Source organism: Canis lupus, chromosome 6 (assembly GCF_048164855.1).
Source record: "Canis lupus baileyi chromosome 6, mCanLup2.hap1, whole genome shotgun sequence".
NCBI lineage: Eukaryota > Metazoa > Chordata > Mammalia > Carnivora > Canidae > Canis > Canis lupus.
This window is the reverse complement of record NC_132843.1, coordinates 40,954,119-40,977,188: the sequence shown is the minus strand read 5'-3', so window position 1 is coordinate 40,977,188 and position 23,070 is coordinate 40,954,119. Positions and strand designations below refer to the sequence as shown.

Genomic DNA, 23,070 nt, shown 5'->3' with positions numbered 1-23,070 from the left:
CCCACTTTGTTGATAGTTTTTATGATCTTGATAGTAATGAGCAGATGTTGAATTTTGTCAAATACCTTTTCACATTTATTGAAATGATCGTATGGTTTTATCCTTCATTTTATTCATGTGATGTATCATGTTGATGGATTTGCAGATATTGAACCATCTTTGCATTCCTGGAGTAAATTCCACTTGAAGGTGGTGAATGATCCTTTCAATGTATTATTGAATTTGGTTTGCTATTTTTTTTTGGAGAATTTTATATCTATGTTCATCAGGAGTATTTGCCTGTACTTTTCTTGGTAGTATCTATGGTTTTGGTATCAGGGTAATACTGGTCTCATAGAATATATTTGGAAGCTTTCCTTCCATTTTTGGAATAGTTTGAGAAGAATAGGTATTAACTCTTCTTTAAATGTCTTGCAGAATCCACCTTTGAAGCCATATGGTCTTGAATTTTGTTTGCTAGGGAGGCAAGGGCTCCTGCACAGAGCCTGGGGTGGTAGGAGGCAGCCACAGAAAGTGCTTATATACTAATTTAACAAATGCTTCTTTGTTTGTTATAGTCCTGTGGGTCTTGTGAATGATGGCCTTGTTGGCTATCAGAGATCAATGAGTTGGGGGCATATCCCTTGGGTGAAAGCTGTAGAATTTGGAGTGCTAAATGTGTGGTCTAAACTCCTCCTCAGGGGGAAACTGGAAGTTGGAGGTTCCTCCCTGAATTAGGGTGCTGTGCCATGGGTGGGGTTTGTGGTGAGAATGTGTCTCAGCCTTTACTACCCATTTTAGTGTGGGTATTTTCTGAGTTGCACAATGTGTAGGAATCACTTGACTTGTTTCCAGATTTCTCTCAGAGGGAATCAATCCATATATTGTATACTTGGTGTGTCCATGGGAAGAGGGAAATTCAGGAGCCCCCTATGTTGCCATCTTGGTGAGGTCCAAAAAGGGTTTTAACTCAAGTTGGCTCATAGCACTTCAAGGTTAATTACAAACTCCAGTCCCCTGGTTTCACAATCTTTGAACATGTCCTGAGAGATGGTCTAGAACTCATGTTTCCAGATCTTAGGGCCTCTGCCTATAATGTGATCATGTGAAAAATCAGATTTATGAGTAAAAGAGGCACTACTAATGATTTTATAGGGGAGTTATGAGAGAAGTTAAAGAATTCACATTACTCCTGCACAACAGAAAATAAAATCAAATAAGTACCAGTTAAACATTTTAATTCATTCTTCCCAATGTATCTCTTCTTAGCCTCAGAGAAACCGATTCTTGGTTCTACCCCAAGAGATATAAGATATCTGTATCTATGTCCATGTTTACATCTGAGTCTGTACCTGTATTAATATACATCTCCATAGAGTCTCTCCATTTATACACTGAGGAATTTTAGGCAACTTACTGATATTTTCAAATATCAACAGTTAATATTAAATTACCAATTTATTTAAAGTAGTAATTAATCAATTATGAATTATAATTTATATTATTTATGATTAATATGATTATAAATCATTATTAGTCAAAATTAATTAACCAAATAGAAAAGATAAAATGTTATTCTAGAAATGTTACACATACACAGTAACATTCAAAATATACTGTCTTCTGATATGGCATTTCTCCTTCTAGAGTCTTGAACATGCCTGGCACACAAGAAATAATTAGCCTGTATTTCTAGTTAAATTAATAAAATTTGATTAAAATCTTGTTACCAGCTTCAAGGGCACTGAAAGAGCAGTGACAGAGAATTTCTATGGTTTACTTGTCCTGGACCCCTTCTTATTCTCCATACCCTTGGCCCTCTTGTAGGTCGCTGTCATCTCTGCATTCCATTCCCATCCTCTTTTCAGGAACAGGTGACATGTTCCAGAACATAATAGAGAGCAAGAAAGTAAACAAAAGAAACTGACACCGCATCCAGACCCGTGGAATGGGATGGTGTGAACATTCAGAAGAGGAACTGTAGAATTGGGAGAAGAGACATCTGGACTGGACAGAACAGAAATGGTTCTCTTGGTCACACAGATTAATGAAAATCATCACCTCTGGGTGAAGAAGGATTGGCCTTTGACAGAGAAGCATTTTCACAGTGGAGTAGGAAGCACAGTAGACTATGCATTGACTCATTGCAGAACACTCATTTCACCACTTAGATAATGTCCTCCATAGTAGGGCAGCAAAGTGCAGTGATGTCCAGTAACCCCTGGAACACTTCCCAGTCTGAGGCTGGCCCGTCAGACAGTCCCTCTTGCCCTCTTCTCCTAGCCCTGTACTGGAATATTTATTCTTACCTTACCAGAATAGGAGTTTTTTTTAACATGGCAATGCCCATCTTTCATAGGTACTAGGTTTAGAGTCAAGGATGTTCAAGGAATGAATTTTGGGTCAGAGAAGAGCTAATGTAGGCTACTTAGCACTAGGAAGCAAGCCTTTACTGCTGGCTACTTATCTGAGGTATCATCCCCTAGAATACTTGCTTTGCTGTCACTTTTGATTTCCCATTTAAAAGAGGAACACGAAAGTAGATTAAGCAAGATTAAGTTAGTTAAATATTGATTCAATAAAAGGCAGAAATGAAAACTGATCATTCTAGCAAAAAGAAGTCTTAATCCTACTCAACAAAGCTACTTGCAAAGGGCCAAAGTATCTTGCTCAAGGTCACACAGCTATTAATTGACTGAGTTAGAACCATCAGGAACACCTTCTCCTGCCCATTGTGTCCCACGTTGCCTTGTATAGGTGGAGGGATAGAGGCCATGGTGTGTCCAAAAGGAAGAACTGGCAGGAAATAAGTATTCTGTCCATGTGGAGTTTGTGTGACCAAAGGAAGATCTGAAAAGCTAACAGCAAATGGAGGTCCACTTGCCTCCAAAGCACATGCTCTCAACTTCTTAACTCAAGTTGGCTCATAGCACTTCAAGGTTACTTACAAACTCCAGTCCCCCGGTTTCACAATCTTTGAACATGTCCTGAGAGATGGTCTAGAACTCATGTTTCCAGATCTTAGGGCCTCTGCCTATAATGTGATCATGTGATGCCTCTTTGTAAGGATGATTCTGAGCAAGTTGAGAAAAGCACAGGCTCAAGTTCCAGGGCAGCACACACAAGGGACATCAGGACAACCAGGGCCAGTTGTCCTGCTAGCAGGACATAGACAGCTAGGAAGGATGCAGATGGGTTTCCTCTCTGTGGTCCCCATTCTTCTGACTACCACTCCTTGTCCTTATCTCTTGGATTTCTCATGTTGGGTGCCTAAAGAATGAGAGGTCACTACAGCGTCACTGTTCTCCTAGGGTAGGATGCAGCCCAGGTGTCCTGCCTTCCCCTCAGTGTGTACATGGGCCCCCAGACTGATAGGTTGCTGTTAGTTTTTAAAGAAGTTTTTAAGACCTTTCTCCTGACACTGATGAGAATGTTTTTGTAGCTCTGGGACTTGGAGACTAAAAAAACCCATTAATAATGATCAACAAACCATAAATAACGGAATATCTATTAACAGGGCATGTGACTATCTACAGTTATGGACAGTTCATGTTCTCTGGGACAATCTTTTCTGTCTTTAGATTTTTCTTATGATGAGTTGAAAAAAAGTATTTTCCTGCAGTTTCCATACATAGGGCTTGTTATCTCTCCAGGAATCCCACAAAATAATTTTGCTCCAAATGTCTGATGACTGTGCTTATACCCCCTCAACCCGAGTTCTGGATCTATGCCTCATTCTGAGCTCCTTCTCAATCCTGGACATAATTGGGGTGGAGGAGGAAGGCAGATAAACAGATGAGAGGAACAGAAGGGGATCAGGGGTGCTAGTTATAGGTGTTTACAGATATACAGAAGGAAGAGCAGCCAAACCCACCAGAATCCTCTTTTCTAGATCTTTTGCTTTTGGAAAATCAGAGCAAAGGAAACCTAGTCATTCTGGCAACCATCTCAGACCGCCAGTTCTTACCTGTTCCTCCCAGAAAGCACACCCCAGTGACTCTCACCTGTGGGCTCAGTCCCATCTGTCCCAAAGCCAGACCTACATAGCATGGATGCACATTCAAGCCTTGTCCCCCAAAGAGTGACTGCAGTGAATCTCCTGGAAAAATAACCTACCCATCATTACAGTGGTGGACCCCTGTAGACTTGGTATCCTGTTAGCACTTCTGATCTTCTTTTGATCATGCAATCCCCACATAAACAGAATATTTATTTCCCACCAGTTTTTCCTCTTGGAGAGCCCATGGCCTCCATCCTTCAGCCCTTACAATTCAATGTGAACATAATGGGCAAGACATTGTGTTTCTGATGTTTCTAAAGACTCAGTGATGTTCTCTGGCTGTCAATAGTCATTCACTCATTCACAGAGTCAACAATATTTATTGCATGCTGAACTCTGGGAATATGAAGGGGGAAAACTCAGGTGGTTTTCTACTCTCATAGAGACCATTAATAATTGGCATACTCATTACTCATAGAGAGGTTTCACCTTGGTGCTAAGACAGCAGAACAGGTAACTCATCCTTCGATAGAGTTCTCCAGTGAGCGTCTTCTGTGCTCTGAGGTGTGTCATGGATAGACATCTTCCAGATAGTGATTCATTCCCACACAGCTTTGGGCTTCCCCCATCCCCTGTATCCCACCAGTGTCCCTCATCTGGATAAGCCTCTTACTGACACAGCCTCTTCTCAATCCCCTAAACTCCCAGATTCTGAAACTTCCACCTTCACTCCCTCCCAGCCCCCTGATCTGGGCCTTGTCATTGCTCAGTACTTCTTCTCCTCTAAGACCTTAAACACCCCTCTCCAAATCTCCAGTACCTTCCCATCCCATGAACTTCCTAAGCCTTGCCTTCCCCACCCTTCCTCAGTGACATCCCCTTTCCCACAGCTCATTTCTGTTTTCACTTTTTCTCAGCCCATTTCCTGGCCTCCTCTATGTCTCGTAGGCCCCTTGGGTCGCTCTCTCAGCCTGAACCTCAGCTTGATCACCCCTCAACATACTTTCCTTATGAGCCTCCAAGTCTGGATCTGTGAGGCTCACATCTCACCCTGACCCTATGACTGCACTTGGAGAGGGCGTCACAGCTGCCACATGATGCTCCCCACAGAGGCCGGTTTCCAGCCCTGTGCTGAAAACAGTTTCTCTGCTCACCCTTACCTGGGTCCCCTTCCTCTCCATGATGGTTTCAGCTTTCACCACTTTTCAGAGGCCTCTGTCCAATCCAGCCTCCCTGGCTCCCTGGAAGCAACGTATCCCCCATAACACCCCCTGGACACCATGCCTACCCTGTGCAGTCCCTTACTTTCCACCTATGGTTGCTGACATTTATCTGTATTTTCATCTTCTGTCATGTTTTTTACTTCCAGAAATCTGAGAATTACCTGAAACCATTAATTACTCTCATGTTCACATCCAAAGAGTAAAGTCTTCTTATAGATTCTACAGCTAACTAGGTCATGCAGTCCTCCCCTCCCTCAACAGCCTTCGCTGGCTCCCCATGGATCAGTGTCTCTTTGCTAGCCTCCCTGAGTTAGACTTTCCAGCTCCCCTCCACACTGCAGACAGAACACACACTCCACGTGTGTCCCATCCAACTGTGCCTCCCTGTGCCATCTCCTTTCCTTTCTTCAAGTTTGTGACCCTGCTGGAAAAATATCATTTTGGTGATAAGGCTTTTGTCTTTATTTTTTCTCCCTTTTCTTTCTTTCATCCAGAGTTCCACATGAGAGGAGGAGAAATAAATTGAACCCAGAGACCTGAGCTCTCTGGTGGTTGGTGGGCCATGGGCTACAGGAGGTCCTTTCTCCTCCAAATGCAAACTCAGTAGGGTACGTCTGCCTCTGAAGCTGAAGGTAAACGCACAGTATCTGGGATCCCGCCACAACCTAATTGAGATTCACCGAAAGGAAACTGATGTTTTTAGCCTATTCTGCATCCTGAGTCTATTGCTGCATCATTTAAGAATTTGGAGAGGGAAGGTGTGAGTAATTAGCATTTACAAACCTGTTTGTAATAGCCCCTCCACTATGTGTACCTTTGGACGCCAGTATCCCTGACACCTGTCCAGGCTGAGATCCAACCCTTCCAGACTAGCCTTTGTCATTGAGATGGATGACACTGTTTTATTCATCTACACATGCAGAGGGAAGCCTTTCTTGCTCCAATTCTCTAGCCCATGATGGCTACAAGACCATGTCCCTGGGAGTGCCAAACCCCTCCATACATCAGCATGTTCCCTGTACCCATCACATTCCCCCAGGACTCAGGCTGCTCAGAACTCTACTGAAAACAATAATAAATAGGTGAAGAAATACAGGATTAAACAGGGAGATCAGTAATGAACCAAGCTTTGTGAAGAATGATCTGAGTATTACAGAGACGTGAAGATGTGTCACTGTGGAGGGAAAACCACCCTTTGAGGAGTGGTGGGAGCAATGTTAGCCTATAGAGTTGAGTGCTTCCATAGTGTTGAATAGTTCTTGATGCACAGTGGTGCTTAGTAACAAGGCTGCAGGAAAAAACTGGGGGTCTTACTGTTCAACTGCATCCATCAGATCCTGGTCCTAAGAATGACTTGGTTTCATTACCACAGGAACTTCTTTCCACTCAGCTTCCAAAGGTTTGATAAACCAGGACAGAGACAGGAGAAGAACAGATCCATGGACTAAGCCCTCTGCTTCGCTCTGGAAAAGCTGGTTTGAAGGAAAAGCCAGCCCGAGATGCAGAAATTGACAACTTGACTCTGGATTATGGTGCCTCCAAGGGCAACTGTAGATTTATTCTACAATCTCTAGCGTCTCCATTCTCCAGGAACTTCCATCTGAGGTGAAGGAATCAAAGTTGGTCTATTGCTCCTCATGAACCACATGTGGAGGTCAAGTGTGGTCTCATCTTTGAAGATAACATGGCCCCATTCTGGGTACTGACCTTCCCTTGTGAGAGCTGTTTGCCCCGTTTATGCAGTGAAGGGACTGAAGCAGAGGTGGATGGAACTGGGATACCACAGAACCAGGCCAGGCCAGCTTGGGGCTTTTTGTAGTTTCCTTTTATTTTCTGCATCTTTCTGCCCAGTTCCGGTCACCTCCCTTCCTCTGGGGATATGCTGAGCTCAGCAAATCCAGCTCCACCCATCGGCTTCTGGTCATCTGATAATGCTTCTGATAATGCTTCTGCTGCAGATAGGACCTGCTTCTCTCTGTCCTGCTGGCACACTTGTGGCCAAAGCTGACTATTGCTGCTCTGTGGCTTCCTCCCAGCCTCAGATTTTAGGTCAGCATCTCCAGCAGCCTGGCTCATGGCTCTGCTCTTCTCCTTGATCCTCGGTGAGTATCTCTGCCCCTGCTGGCTGAGGCTTCAGAGTCTGCCCACAACTTTCATCAGAAGAGCGCTCTCCCTGTCAAGCTGGTGGGGTTTTCAAGGCACAGCTTCTCCTGCTCTCCTGCCTTCTCTATAACTGGCAATTTCTAAACTTAATCTATGCCTAATTTATAATTTACTTTGATCACCAGGGTTTTTTTCTATTTTCTTTTATTGAACTGACAAATTTATTATAGTTTTTTCCTATTTCCCTTTTAAATAAATTTCCCTAAGTGCATTCTTTATAAAAAGACAAGTGAACTGCAAGACAAATCCCTTTCACAGATCACACTGTCCAGTTTCCTCTCAAAAGTGTTTTGTATAACATTTCCTTAGGGTACACCCAGATTAATTTACAGTAAATGGGGATTTTGGAGTCAAAGGGATCTGAGTTTCAATCCTTGTTCTTTGATTTCTTAGCTGTCTGAATGATTAAATTACCCTCCCTCTCTGGAATCCTATTTTCATCTGTGAAATGAAGATAATATTATGTTCTTCAGAGACTTGTTAGGAGACTTTTCATTAGATAATGTGAGCTTGGGGCACCTAACAATGCCTACTAGGTCCCTTCCCTAATCAGTCACATCCATTTTATTGTCTGTTTTTTTTTTTTAATTTAAAAATTTTTTAATGTATTTTTTTATTGAAGTTCGATTTGCCAACACATAGTATAACACCCAGCGCTCATCCCATCCAGTGCTCTGCTCAGTGCCCATCACCCAGTCACCCCATCCCCCTGCCAACCTCCCCTTCCACTACTCCTTGTTCGTTTCCCAGAGTTAGGAGTCTCTCATGTTCTGTCATCCTCACTGATATTGTCTTGATAATTCGATGCATCACCAAAGCCCACATTGATTGGGCATTTATGTGCTCTCTGCAGGGGGCTATGTTCCTAAACACTGATGCATCCCCTGTATCACCTGAAAGCTAGTCCTGCCCCATCAGAAGCATCCTATCACCTCTCCCCAGCTTTCCTTCAGCCTCACCGCCTTCATGAAACCTCTCTGGTCTAGCTACCCATAGTCATCCACCCCGCTCGAGAGTTTTCAAGTCACTCTTGGGCTCTATCATTTTCATACCTGCATATCAGGCTTGACACCCTCAGTTTCCTTTGCATGAGCATAGGCTTTGTGGTCTTTACTAAACGCATGGGGTGTTATGTGTAATATAAACTTGAGATTTAGACAGTTATAGACAAGGTCTCACTGAGTCTAAGAGTGGCCACATTCTGAAGATTATGGACATAGGGTTGTTTAGAAATTATTTGGAAACAAAGAGAAGGAAATATTCCAGAACAATCCACTGAAATTCTTGGATTTGCCTGAAAGGCTCCAGACAAAAGATCTCCTTCAGAAATATTCCATAAGATATGGTGAGGGCCATGTCAATTCTGTCTGCAGTTCAGAATACCTAGGGCCTTGGGGAGCAGTGATGGACACAGGGCTCAGGACTCTTGGCGGCATTAGAAGGAAGCCTAATGAAGAGAGGAGCCCAATCACTCAGAGGTCTTATAGGAGAAACTATGATGCCCTATGATGTGCTGGTGCTTAAGCCTGAGGGTTTGGAACCAAATGTAGAGCTGCTTTCTGGCCTGTTGATTAGGGGTCAGCAAATTACAACATACAAGCTAAGAATGGTTTTTATCTCTCTAAATAATGGGGTAAAAATCAAAAGAAGAATAGTATTTTGTGACAGGGAAATCTAAATTTCAGTGTCCATAAACAAAGGTTTATTGTAGCAAGGCCATGTTCATTCATACCCATATATATACATGGCTGCTCTCATGCTACAGTGACAGAGACGGTGGTGGTAACAGAGACCATGTAGTTACAAAGCCCAAGTTATTTAAGGTATGGCCCTTTACAGAAAAAGTGTGCTGGCTGTAGTCTGAATGCAGTGCCAATGGTACAGACAAATCCTGCCATTTCCCCAGCTCCATGCTGCCCCCATGGCATTGCTGTCCTCCACATCAGAGCCCTCCTGGTGGCCCCCCACACGCCTTCCTGTGGAGCCCAGAGGCTGCACACCACCCCTCCACTTCAGGCAGTAACTGATCAATTTAATTGGCTAGAATAGAAAGTGAAGCTATCCATGCCTGGGGCAGGGCAACATCTCGTGTACAAGGAACACGTTGGGCTGTAGTAAAATTGGTCTTTGTGGTTCCAGTCAGTGTCCATGTGTCCTTCGGGGCTGGTCATTGCAGGAGTAGGTATCCCTAGGACTGACTTTGGAGGCTCTGTACCCAGCACTCTAGCTTCCCCACAAAGTCTAGCAAAGACTTTCTAGAGAGTTGTGTTGTTTGAACAAAGCCTTGGGATTGATCATATGATCTCACTTGCTTTCTTCTTCCCTCCTCAGCCATTTGCACTGGACCTGGCCTCTTAGGTAAGACTTTGTGGGGTCCTGAGAAGGAGGCCTCCAAGCTCTGGGGATGGAAAACTTGAAGCTTCCTGAGGACATGGGGAGAGGCTCTAGTTCAATAAAATCTTAGTAGATTTCTTCTCCGGTTTTTCAATCCACCCACTCTGTTTATGTAGGTGGGTTTCCACCTCCAGAGTCTGGAAGGGATTGTGGTGATGTTTCCTGCAGGAGGATTCCTTTCCATTTGGTCTCTGTGGCCTAAAACTCTTGGCCATCTCCAAGTAACAAACAAATGGCTTTGTTTGGAGCTCAGAATGTACCTTCCTTCCTTGTAGGCATATCTGAGAGAGGAACTTCCTTTTGCCCTGACGGGTTCTACCTGAAAGGCACTTTTGAACTAGAAACACATCTAGTTGTGTGCAGCATGTGGGGTGATCAGCAGTGGGCAGGCTGGATTTCAGTCTCCACTGACCACCTGTGTGAGGGGTCCTTGGACCATGTACAAGCTGCACAGATAGGCCTATCAAGAGGAAGGCTATGATCTCCAGACTCAAGGGGGTGCTGATTGTGGACTATCAGTTTCTTATACATTATCCCATTGGTCCTCTTTCTCTTGATGGTAGAGGCTTTACCAGAGAAGAAGAGCAGCCACAAACTCTGGTGTGGACATGGGGGACCCCATACCAATGAGATGCAATTCAACTCTTTCAGGAGTGCTGCTTTGGGTTCTTAGTCTAACCATTAGATTACATGGTCTTTTTCCTGTGGTGTCAGGGCTGTCCTCACTGCTTGTACAGGGACCACTGCTCTCCAGCTTTCTCATGGCCTAGGTCTTGCTTCTCCACCCCTGCTCTTGAGTGGTGAGCCAATAAAGTAGGCTTGAGGACACTGCCCAGGAGGCAGCTGTCTCAACTGAACTTTCCGCCCTTCTCTCTGGCTTTCAAATCTCTTCTCAGCTGGATTTCTTTGATACTTAGGCTGTTTCTTTCTTACATATTTCTTCTTTCCTAGGAGGTGTTCTAATCGTCCTTTCCATGGAAAAGAAAACTCATTTAAAGCCCAAATTTTACAATTCAAAATCAGATAACATGCGCATGATTGTGATAGCTGGTGTATCCTGGAGTACACAACCATGCCTGCCTAAATGCTAATCTTGCAATGACCCAAATGCTATTCCTGGGTGACTCCTCTTGAGTTATTTACAGTCTGTAAACTTAGCAAAAATGAAAACTCTTCTTAGTTTTTTGTAGTTAAATTTTAAAATCTATTTCTAGTCTCCATTCCTCATTTTGCTTCCCACAAAAAACACATGGAAGAAAAGAAGACACAAAAACAAATGAACAAACCAAATGTCAACTTCCAATGTACTTTAACATCACCCAAGTCAGTGTTTTCTCACTCAGCAACTTCTTCTGGTGTTGATTCCAGGTTTTAGGGAGTTTGTGCAGAGCTGAGACAAGGTAGGCAGTGGAAGATTTGGCCCTTCAAAGTCATTACATTAGTGCAGGTGCCTGAGTCACCCACATGTCCCACGTAGTTATAGGTGACATTGTTAGGGTAAGTCACAGACCAGCAGTCACATGTGACTCCTCCATGTGCCCCAGACCTGTCTGTCTAGTGCTTTATCCTGGCTTCTCACTTCAGGCTCTTGAAGGGAGCTGAGAGCATAACCACATACATGTTCAACATGCACAAAGCCCAGCACACCTTCTGTAAGAGATGTGGTGTTCAAATTTTTACACTCCCCACTCAAATCCTGGCGGCTTCAGGATCACCCCACACTGCCTAGATGAGGGCATTGTGTGGAGTGTGGTCATTGAGGAGTTCAGTGGGATCAGTTGGGAAAAGGCCATGAAGGAGAACAAGACCATCAAGAACACGTCTAAAGAGTGAGCTCCTACTTCTCCCTTCCCGAAAAGGAGGAACAATTGGGGCCAGTAGCCATGCTGTGCTGTCCCTGCTGTACCCTGGTTGGTGCCTGTGAATGTAGCTCACCCAGGCCACTGGTCCATCTCTGCAGTTTGCTCAGCTACCAGCTTCTTTATGCAGCTCTTTGTCCTTTCAGCCTAGATTCTGATGTAGCCTGTTCGACATCCTTTCTCTTCTTGACTTTTGTGTGATCTTTTAGAAGAATAAATATCTTTATGTGGAAAAAATAAAGGCCATGGAGGCATGGCCTATTCAGCTCTTCTGTATCATGCTGTCACTCAGGGGTTGCCAGAGACCTTGTAAGGTTGCCCGACACCTTTTAAATATTATATCCTGGAGGGCAACAGTGCTGACTATCTTGTTCATTGCTGTTCTCTAAGTTTATAACCCAATACCTGGAATGGAGTATGTGCTCAACAAAACTGTGCTGCCTGATAGGCTCTTCTCTGCTCTCCCACAACCATCTTTACTCTATGTCTTTGTCTTGGTGGAAGAGGAAGAGGATTTCCATTACCCTTTTCCACCCTCAGAGTTATAGTCAGGAAGCAGAAACATGTCCTAGATTCCTCAGAACTTATCTGGAGGCTATAGGGAGACTGTCTCCTACCCCAAGCCCTGATACCCTCAAGATATGAATTTGATGCATCAAAGCTCTGACCCATCCTTCACCCACTGTTCTCTGCATTCCTCTGAGCTGGGTTCTTGGATGCGGGAAGATGTGGTAAAAAGCAACAAGGATAAAAAAAAAAAAAGAAGAAGAAGAAGCAACAAGGATGGGTAGGGGGATCATGGATATTAGGAGAGAAAGAGAGTCAGGTTGTTCAGCTAAAATTATTCCTAGACACTCTGCCTCAGTCTGGCTGCCACAGGGAAAGACAGAGTCAAGAAGAAGAGACAACCCAACAGAGAACATCACTTGTGTTCTGACTGGGGGCTTCCACTGCTCAACAGTGTGAGCAGGTGTCTGGAAGTAGAGTTTCTTGGCAGGGTAAGTTAAGAGTGGAGCAGAACGAGAACTCAGGGATGGGGTCCTAAAGCTCCTCTCCCTTCACTTCCCTTTTGAGCTCTCCTTTCTCAGCTCCCAATATCCCACACCCTCTATGAGTGGTGGAAGAGTTCCCAGATGCCTGAGTTCTCTCTGGGCTCTTCCAAATGCCCAGCTAAGCTCCCATATCTTTTCAGAGTCTTCGTCCAGAGTGCGGCTGGTGGGAGGTGACCACCGCTGTGAAGGGCGGGTGGAGGTACAACGGTATGGTGAGTGGGGTACCATATGTGATGATGGCTGGGACATAAAAGACGTGGCTGTAGTGTGCCGGGAGCTGGACTGTGGAGTGGCCAAAAGGGCACTCAGTGGTACTTTATTTGGACCACCGACACAACAGCAGCAGAAAATCTTCATCCAACAAGTCAAGTGCCATGGCATGGAAGAGAACCTGTCTCAGTGTGAAGAAGAAGATGCTTTTGACTGCACCCATGATGAGGATGCAGGAGTCGTATGTGGGTGTGAGTACTGCAGCCCCACACTCTGTGCCACCCACCCCGTGGGGCATGCTAACCTGTCTTACCCCCCACTGTGGACTTCACAAGTGGCTAACTAGCTCTTTGCCCTTTGCATCTTATTTTTCTTAATTGTGGGGCATGCAGACAAACATTATCCTTAGTTAGTATTATTCCTGCTCTTTGGTTGAGTTGATACATTCACCTTAATTTTAACCTAAATGAGAGCTTGCTTCTCTCCTTCACACACATACAAGCACACCTAGATCCATCCACCACTAAGTGTTGGTTGAAGAGTATAACCTGTGTGTGGAGTTTGTGGGAGCTATGGGGAAGAAAAGAGCTGGCAAGGTATGTTTCCTGGATTTCAGCCCTAAGAAAACCAAGTACAATGCATGCTTTTCCAGATCTCAAGAGTTCCACCAACTAAAGAGTGGACAAGAGATACTCTTAGGAAACCAACACAACACTTTGCTTTCTGTGCATTAATAATCCCCTCTCTGTGTGAACTTCCCATTAGACTGTGATTTGGTGGAGGCGCTGGTCCATGTCTTTTCTTTGTTTTCCTGCAGACAGGGAAACAGCCATTAAATCTTTATGTCTGATGCTGAGATCTCATTCCTACTGCTTAGAGAGATTGAAGGTTGGGAGCATTCATCCATGATACTTGAGTGATAATGCTGAAAATGAATCAGAAAGTTTTTGGGCTTGGACACATTGTGTATGTTACTATTGCATTTTATTTTTTAAATATCTACACGATCCCTCTACTGTCCTCTTGTGAGGAACAAACAAAAATATGAATTTGAAAATAATTTGAAAAACTAAAAATGTTACAGAAACAATTAATACACTTGGAACTGAAAAATGACATTCACTCCATTGATTCACTCATCCAACTCTTTCAACAAACATCTATTGGACAATGCTAAGCACTCTAGACACGTTGTACTAAACACCAAGAACAGAGGGATGGTGCCCATGGGGCTCTATTCTGGGAAGATCATGTTCCTGCTTGAACAGACACCTCCTCTTTCCTTTCCCATAGTTCCAGAGAATGTGCGACTGGTTGATGGCCACAAGCGCTGCCAGGGCCGAGTGGAGGTGAAGCAGCAAGGGCAATGGGGCACCGTGTGCAAAGGAAGCTGGAACTTTGCAGCTGCCAAGGTGGTTTGCCAGCAGGTGGGCTGTGGGCGGGCCATACTGACCCGGAAATGCTGCAACAAAGCCACCCAGGGCCAAGGGCCGATCTGGCCGAGAAAGGTGTCATGCTCAGGAAAAGAAATCAGCCTCCAGGATTGCCCTTCTGAAGTTTGGGAAAAGAACAACTGCACCCACGATGAGGACATGTGGGTGGAATGTGAAGGTAAACTCCATGAGTCCAGAGACTGACTAGATTCATTCATGAATTTGATTAAAGAGATTCCATTCAACCAATGTCTATGGAGAGCTAGTTATGCATCAAATGACAGCGACAGAGCCACTTAGTTGTGCTGCTGATCAATTCTTATGTTTTTATGTATTTATTTAAGATTTTTATTAATTTTTTGAGAGAGAGAGTGAGAGAGAGCACATGCAAGGGGAGGGAAGGGGGAGAGAATCCCAAGCAGACTCTGCATGGAGCATGGAGCCCGATGCCGGGCTTGATCTCACGACACTGAGATCATGAACCCAGACAAAATCAAGAACTGGTGCTTAACCAACTGAGCCACTCAGGTGCCCCTCTTGTGTTTTTAAAATGCTAACAATAATGCTTCCCTTTCTACAGGAAAGTGCTTTCAGCAATAGTTAAGTGCCAGATTATGTGAGCTATTACTATAAGGAAGTCTACATAATAGGAACAGAGCATGCCACTACATGTATTGTTGAGCTCTTCCATTTTTAAAAACTATTAGAAAGTCATTTGGTAATATTAGACAGAGAACTGGAAGATCCCAGTTAAGGAAAGGGAATTGAGCCACACAGGTGGAAAGAAGATGTAGGCACAGAAACTCAGGGGAGGGTCTTTTGTGCTGATGGGATTTGAATGCAGAGGAGTTTATCCGTCAACCCCTCTGCCTCCCTCCACCCTCCCTCCCTCCTGCACCCGCAGATCCCTTTGACTTGAAGCTGGTAGGAGGAGACAGCCCCTGTGCCGGGAGGCTAGAGGTGCTGCACAAGGGCGAGTGGGGCACTGTCTGTGATGATGACTGGGGAGAAATGGCGGACCAGGTGGTTTGCAGGCAGCTGGGCTGCGGGGCGTCCCTCTCTCCATCTGTCAAATTCCGGAGAAGATTTGGCCCTGGGGTCGGCCGCATCTGGCTGGACGACGTTGCCTGCTCAGGGAATGAACGGTCCCTGGAGCAGTGCCGGCACAGGTTTTGGGGCCATCACAACTGCAAGCACACAGAGGACGTGGCTGTGGTCTGTGCAGGTAAGTCCTGGGTCGGAGCTCATTGGGGGAGGGGAGGGATGGGGGCTTCTGCCACAGTGGTCACCTTCTTCACACTTACTTCACGGGATACAAGTGAAGCATTTGAGCAATAAATAGAAATAATGGTGATATCAATAATAAACCCCATACTGTAGACTTACTGATGTGAGAGTAAGAGAGATTTTAAAAATTAATGGATCAACACCCTTATATTAAACATGAACAAAGTAAGAATCAGAGAAAATAAACAACTTTCCAAATTCATAAAAATTGCTTTGAAGTGATAGAGCAGAACTACAGGGACCAGTCCTGACTCTGAACTCAGGGCTTTTTCTCCCAGATGATCCCAACCCTCACACCTAAATTCTACATCGTGTCACTCCATGGATGGTAGGTGAACCTGTTGGAATGGAGGTGGGGCAGGGGTCTCTTTGGGAATGCCCAAGAGACAGAGTCTTTCCAGACAGTGGGGGTACATAGGCATCTTCAGGGAAGGAAGGAGGAAACTCTGCCTCAACTTGAGCCAGGAAACGCAAATGCAGCCCCTGGGGGCTGAAGCCCAGCTTGGTAAGCATGGTGGGAACGCAGAGCTGCTTGGTTTAAATACCCTGCTGTGGAGCCAGGTGAGGGCTAACGGTTGACCAAGAGCTTGACAGCAGCTAATGCCAAGAAAAGGAGGGATTTAGTCATGGAAGACTATGGTTTGAGCCCTGCGGCTGCCATTTGAGGCTCTGCAATCTTAGTCACTTGACTTCTCAGGACTTCTTTGTTTTCATCTATAAAAGAGAAAGACACTTGTCCCACTTACCTTGAAGAGTTTTGTGTGAGGGTGAGATGTGTTAATATACGTGAACACTGTGTGTGGCAGCTGGCTGAGTAAATCCCTGGGATACAGCACCTGATTCCAACCTGGCTCACATCTGAGTGGGATGTGAGCCCACTTTTCTCTTTCTGCTTCTGGGGCCTGATCTTCTTTCTTAGCCTCTTTGAGTTTTGAGTGAAATAAATCTCTCTGACGCATCTCCATCCTTACTGTACTTTATTCTTCTCTTTACAGAACAGTAGCCTGGCCTACCTGATGCCTGAGCTGACCCCAACAGGCTCCAAGTGTCCCCTACTTCTCATAGGCCCTGATTGGCTGGGTTTGGGCCCTGGGCTGCAGGCTGTACCCACCTCCCGCTCTGCCCCCCAGCAGGAATCTGAACTCTGTGCCCTGCCTTTCCCTAGAGCCAAGCCCTCCTGTCATTGCCTGGAGATGTGAGCTGTGGAATGCCCTCTGCCGGGGAAGATGAGCTCATAGTCCCCCTCTCTTCCCTGAAGGCCACCATAGCAGCTTGGGCCTGTGCTGCCTCTTTTGCCCAGTCTGGGATCCCCAGACTGGTGCTTTGACCAGTGTGGGCCATCACTGGGCACCATCTATGTCTGAAAGAACATGAAAGGAACCAGATCATTATGTGGAACTTGGGGGAGTCTTTCAGCTCTCTTTCTCACACGTGGGGTGATCGCATTGATAGCACCTCACTGTCCTTCTACTCCTTGGTGGCAGCACATTCTTTCAGGAGCAGAGCAGCGTCCTGTAATTCTAGCTGTTTTCACGGTACTTGGAAACAATGGCTCATCCCCTGAATGCCTGTGATTCAACACCTTTGCTGACCCTCCATAATGGCTAGCCGACGTGGATGCCGTTTATCAAGAAGAATCTCACAAATGCATTCTAAATCATCCAGAGAAACACATGTTGGTGATGCGGCCGCCTCTGGAAGGAGGGGAGGCTGAGGCAGAAGAAGGTTGGGGAGGCGGGACTGATGCCTTACGCCAATCAGATGATACCACTTTCACTGTATCTACTCAGACGCTGGCGCCTGCACATCTGGGGCAAGGCACAGTGATGATAAGGAGCCTTCAACTCTGAGGCTAAGCTGAGCACCTGCTTATGCCTGCTTTTCCGCTGCCTAATAAAGCAGACCTCACAGTCTCTACAGCTGCCTTCCGTGCTGTGTGCTCTTCCTGCCACTGGGAAGCAGGTGTGTCAGCTTCTCAGCCACCGCCTTGGGGGCAGCACTGGGTAGGAGAGAGCCTGCCAGCAGTAGGACCAGGTGTGATACAGAGCCCTATCTTCCTCTCTTCCCTGGCACGGGAACATAGAGCACCCTGGTTTCGTAGTAGAGAAGAGAAGGCCTCGACAGACATTTGGGAATCTACCCTGCTTACCCAAAGAGATTTTGCTTTTGTCTGATCAGCTCTCTCTATCTGATGAGGTCTTCCTGATTTTCCCTACAGACTAGTGTCCTGTTCCCTTTACCCCACAGTAGCTGGAATCCAGAGGCTCGCTGAGCTGACTCCACTGGGCCATTGAAAAGCTGTTTTATTCTCAGTAGAGCAAGTAGGCTTGGAATTTCACAAAAGAACTCCCAACTCCCCTTAATTTCTACATAAATCTTTCGTTTGTTTCCATTCCACTAAGTCCCCTGAGAACCAATCAGGATAAAAGTAACAGCTCCTGGAAGAGACACAGTGAATCCTTTCCAGAAGGAAGAGCTGACAGTAGCCTAGATAATCAGTGTCACTGAGGAGGTGATGTCCACAGTGGGCATGGATGAAAGAGTGCATGAGGGCCTGAACGGATGAGCATGGGACACTGGCTGCCAGCGCTCAGACACTGCTGTGTCTTGCTGGACACGCCGCTAGCTTCTCCCAGGTACCTCTTATCAGAAGACACACCAGCCAGCACCCCCAGCCCCTCCTTGACAAAGTCCGCTCACCTCGAGCTCTGCATTCAGGGGAAGTACTGCCCGGGAGGTCAGGGATTGTGAGTTGGTTTACACCTTCTCCTCCAAGAGGTCTCTGACACCTGACTCCTCCTGACCCATGCCAGGGTCCATATCCTCAGGAACTCTGCACTCCTGGGCCACACATGCAGTGTGCGCCCCTTCAGCTGGCCTGGGGCGGACAGGGCCCTCTAGGCCTGTGGGGCTGGACACTGGCAGTAGCCACCTGCACAGTCTCCACTGCACAGAGGGCCCCCGCCCAGGAAATCACCCCAAGGCAGCAGCTGCAGATTTGCCATAAGCAGTATCCACCTGGACTTGCTGCCTGACGGGGTCCTGGTCCTCACCATATACAGGGCTCCTAGATCCATCTTAGTAGAAGACACTGTGAGCAACCCTCTAGCTTGCTCTGGTGGGCAGGCCACTCTCCTGCCCCTTTGTTGTCACTGTGATATTGTCCCCTGGGTAGGTGAGCTTGCAAGCTCAGGGCTTGTAAGCTGGCATACACCTTGTTCCCCAAGGGCCATGCTTGGGACCCTGCTTATCCCTCTCCTTGTCTGGGTCTTGATCACAGCACACACAACTAACACCTGCGGTGGCTGGGGCATAGTCCCCAGTAGAAGGGTGCTAGCCCCTGAAGTCACCCTGAGGCAGCAGTTACAGATTTGCTGCCATCAGCCCCCATTGGGACTTGCTGCTTTATGGTCCCTGGCTCTTCCAAGCAACCAGGGCTCCCAGGTGTCTCTCCTTTGTAGATGGTGCCATGTGGCCAGTTCTCAGAATGGACGTGACACCTTCCCATTCAGGTAGTTGACAGAGCTTGCCTCCTCCATGCTCTCTCTCCCTGTATGCTGGCTTCTCAGGCAAGACCCCAGTGACACAGGGGCCAGCAGAGTCAGAGCATGGAGGGGCCAGACCATTCGAATGACCGGGTGGCCGGTGCCTCACGCAGTCTCTGCTGATGGTTGCATGATAAGAAACAAATATGATTTGCATTAAGCCAGGGAGATGTTTGGGTAGCTTATTAAAAGCACTTAGCTCACTCCAACTAACACAGACATGAATAGTTTTTACAAAATCAATTACATTTCTTCGGAGTTCCCCAACAAACGCCAATGTGCACTTGGCTTCCTTGGAAGCCATTCAATACCTAATATTTGGTGCTAATCAGGAGAGGTGCCACCTGGCTCGCTTATAACTTTATTTCTAGGATAAAGTAATCGTATTTTATTTTTGACAGTCTTTGGAGCCTTTTTGTTTTTAAACTACCCAAATGTCCGTTGCAGACATTTTGTATGTGTGTATTTTTGGAATTTTTTTTTTTTAAGAGCAGTTTTAGGTTCCCAGCAAAATGGAGAGGAAGATATAGAGAATTCCCATATACCTGCTGCCGTCACACGTGCATGGCCTCCCCCATTGCCAACATTCCTCACCAGGGGGTGCATTTGCAACAATCAGACTGCTTTGACACATCATCACCCAAATTCCATAGTTTATATTGGGGTTTACGCTTAGTGTTATTCTATGAATTTGGGCAAATTTTTTCTTTAAAGATTTCATTTATTTATTCATGAGAGACAGTGAGAGGCAGAGAGAGAAGCAAGCTCCCTACAGGAATCCTGATGCAGGATTCCATCCCAGGATCCCGGGATCACGCCCTGAGTGGAAGGCAGATACTCAACCGCTGAGCCATCCAGGTGCCCCGGTTTGGGCAAATTTATAAACATGTATCCACCGTTAGACTGCCACACAGAGGAAGTTTATCTCCCTAAAACTCCTTGAAGTTCTTCTGTGCTTTCCTATTCATTCCTCTAACCTCTAACCCTCTAACCCCTGCCAACTACTGGTCCTTTTACTGTCTCCCATAGTTTTGCCTTTTCCAGAATGTCATAGAATTGGAATCACACCATATATAGCCTTCTCAGACTGATTTATTTCACTTAGTGGTATGCATTTAAGTTTCTTCCATGTCTTTTCATGGCTTGATGGCTCATTTCTTTTTAGCATTGAGCAATACTCCACTGTCTGGATGGACCACAGTTTATTTATTCATTAACCTATGGAAGGACATCTTGGTTGCTTCCAAGTTTTAAAAAACATGAATGAAGCTGCTATAAACATCGTGTGCAGACTTCTGTGTGGACATGTTTTCAACTCCTTTGGGTAAATACTAAGGAGCATTTTTTTATTGAAGTTTGATTTGCCAACATATTGTATAACACCCACTGCCCATCCCATCAAGTGCCCTCCTCAGTGCCCATCACCCAGTCACCCCATCCCCCGCCTGCCTCCCCTTCCGTTACTCTTTGTTCGTTTCCCAGAGTTAGGAGTCTCTCATGTTTTGTCATGCTCTCTAATTTTTAAACAAAACAATCCTGTTCTCCTGGCCACAATTAATGGGTACCACGAATGGGCGTCTGTCCCAAGTTGGATGGATTGGCCCTGCCCAGGAGGTGGGAACTGTAATCAAAAGCATATTAGTTTCTCCAAGTGGCTGGACTTCTAGCAACTTAACCCAAGAGGTGTGTTTTCCACATACCAGGTGGATCAGAGAACAAGAGGAAGCCCTTCCACAGAGATATGCTAGAAGGTATAAGACAGAGAGGAACCCAGATGAGACACAGAATCTGGAGAGCACTTTCTGGTCCTGGTTCTCGTCTTTCTCTGGATTCCAGCTGTATTCCTAATTTTGGGTTCTGTGACAAACTGCTGTATGCTTATAATATACATTTTATGTATAGATATATATGCATATACCAATATGTATATATTTAATTTTTTTCTTCCAAAATTTTATTTAAATTCTAGTTAGTTCATATACAGTGCAATATTGGCTTCAGGAGTAAAACTCAGTGATTCATCACTTACATACAACACTCACTGTTCATCTCAAAAAGTGCCATCCTGAGTATCCATCCGCCAACCAGCCCATCCCCACCATGTCCCTCCATCAACCCTGTTGGTTCTCTGTTGTTAGGAGTCTCTCATGGTTTGCTATATATATTATGTATTTAAGATTTTGATCAAATTATCTCATGGGTTTTTGTACTGCTAACCAAAATAACCCTAACTAATTTTCTTGTTTAAAATTAAGAAAGTGACAATTTACTCACTTTGTGTTATGTTAGTTAGATAAACCCATTAATTAGTAATGAATCAATTCTCGCTGCACTTACAGCATCGAGTTATGGATCCGAAAATGCGAAGACCAAGACCTAGAGCAGAGATGCCACTACAACAGATTTAGGCAGCTGTGCATCCCAGAGTACTAGAGCTTAGTCCATGCTCAAGGTCATGGCCTCTCTTAAATTGTCAGAAGCTGATGTCCCTCTAGCCACATTCTGTCCAGCCTCTTTCCAGGCAATGTCTGAAGTCTATCTGCTCTTGACTGCCTCAGCAGACCCAAGTGACACCAACTTCCCTGCTGGGTTGGTGGACGCTCAGTGTAGATGATGTGCAGTGACAGCCTGGAAGGAGGCTCAGTCTTGCTAACCCTGAGAGAAGAGAGGGATATATCGGTTGCTAAGTGGTCCTTCTTTTTTTTTTTTTTTCCTAAGTGGTCCTTCTGTTGGACTCTGTCTCTGTGAGAAACTCCACATGAATTGTGACCTGATACATCTTGTCTATAGCAGTGACAAGACTTATCCCCCTGGTGGTTATCCTAGAGACACAGGAGGGGAGCCCTGTCAAGGTTGAAAAAGCAGGAGGGAAACCACTGAAGGTGGTCCTTGGTTACGTGAGGAGAGAGAGGGAAAGCCTGAAAACATGAGTGTAGAGGAAGACTTTTTGTTGAAGTCATAAAAAGTCATGGTCCTTGTTTGCCTAGGACAGGATGGTTGATGTCTGCTGAGGGTCAGTTATTTTTTGTTAACAATTTTTGTGGACACTTCTACTCCCAAAAGTGTCCTGGTTTGGATGACAAATTCTGTGTTCATTTTAGCATTGAAGGATGGTTAATATTTGAGAACTAGATTTGACAAGATAGAGATGTATGGGAAGTGGGGTGTTGCCCATAGCTCAACACTTTCTTCCCCCGAAGAGCAAACAGCCAAGGACCCAGCAGGTGGATGAGATGAGTCTGATTTCTTGGCTGCTTCTTTCCCACAAACTCATCTCCCTCCCCTAGGTGTTTCCCCCATGACTTCTTCAGCAGGACCAGCCAATAACCTGTGCTGGGGTAAGATGACCTAGATCACACGTATTCTATAGGATTGGTATACAGTTCAATTTGAATTCATGGCAATGCTCTGAAAGTTGTAAGAATGTCCTCATCTCATGACTTGCTCCTAAGGCAGGACCCTAGACCCAGCATGCTCCTCGGAGGTGCTGTCATTTCAACTCTTACTGAAACTTAGGGTTTCCCCATTAGTGTTTCTTTTCTTCTACTCTGACATGGGGGCATCACATTTTGTGGGGTCTTGACACAGGCAATGGCCCAGCTCCAGGTGTTCCCTGACTTCTGACTGTAAGCAGAGTGAGGACATCTCTTCTCACTGAGGGCCATGGTTGAGGAGCTCTGTCCAGTAGATACATGATATGAGCCACAGGTAGAATATAGAATTTGCTAGTAACCATATTGGAAAAAAGTAAAAAAAAAAAAAAAAGAAAAGAAACAGGTGAAATTAATAATTGAATTGTAATATTTTAAAACTTATTTATATATGAATTATTATCATTTAACATGGAATTGATATAGAATTATTAATGAGGCATTTCACTTTCTTTCTTTTTTTTTTTTTCTTCAGTTTTCAAATCCCCGGCATG

At 45.3% G+C, this 23,070-nt stretch overlaps 1 protein-coding gene across 1 annotated transcript; it reads left to right on the top strand.

Annotated features, from left to right (window-relative positions):
* Positions 1-7,122: 7,122 nt before the first annotated feature.
* On the top strand, positions 7,123-17,517 carry CD5L (CD5 molecule like). Its single transcript, XM_072830090.1, has 6 exons — positions 7,123-7,304; positions 9,697-9,723; positions 12,811-13,131; positions 14,174-14,491; positions 15,218-15,538; positions 16,596-17,517. Exons 1-6 carry the CDS (start codon positions 7,277-7,279, stop codon positions 16,601-16,603), a joined length of 1,023 nt encoding a protein of 340 aa, XP_072686191.1. The 5' UTR covers positions 7,123-7,276; the 3' UTR covers positions 16,604-17,517.
* Positions 17,518-23,070: the final 5,553 nt, after the last annotated feature.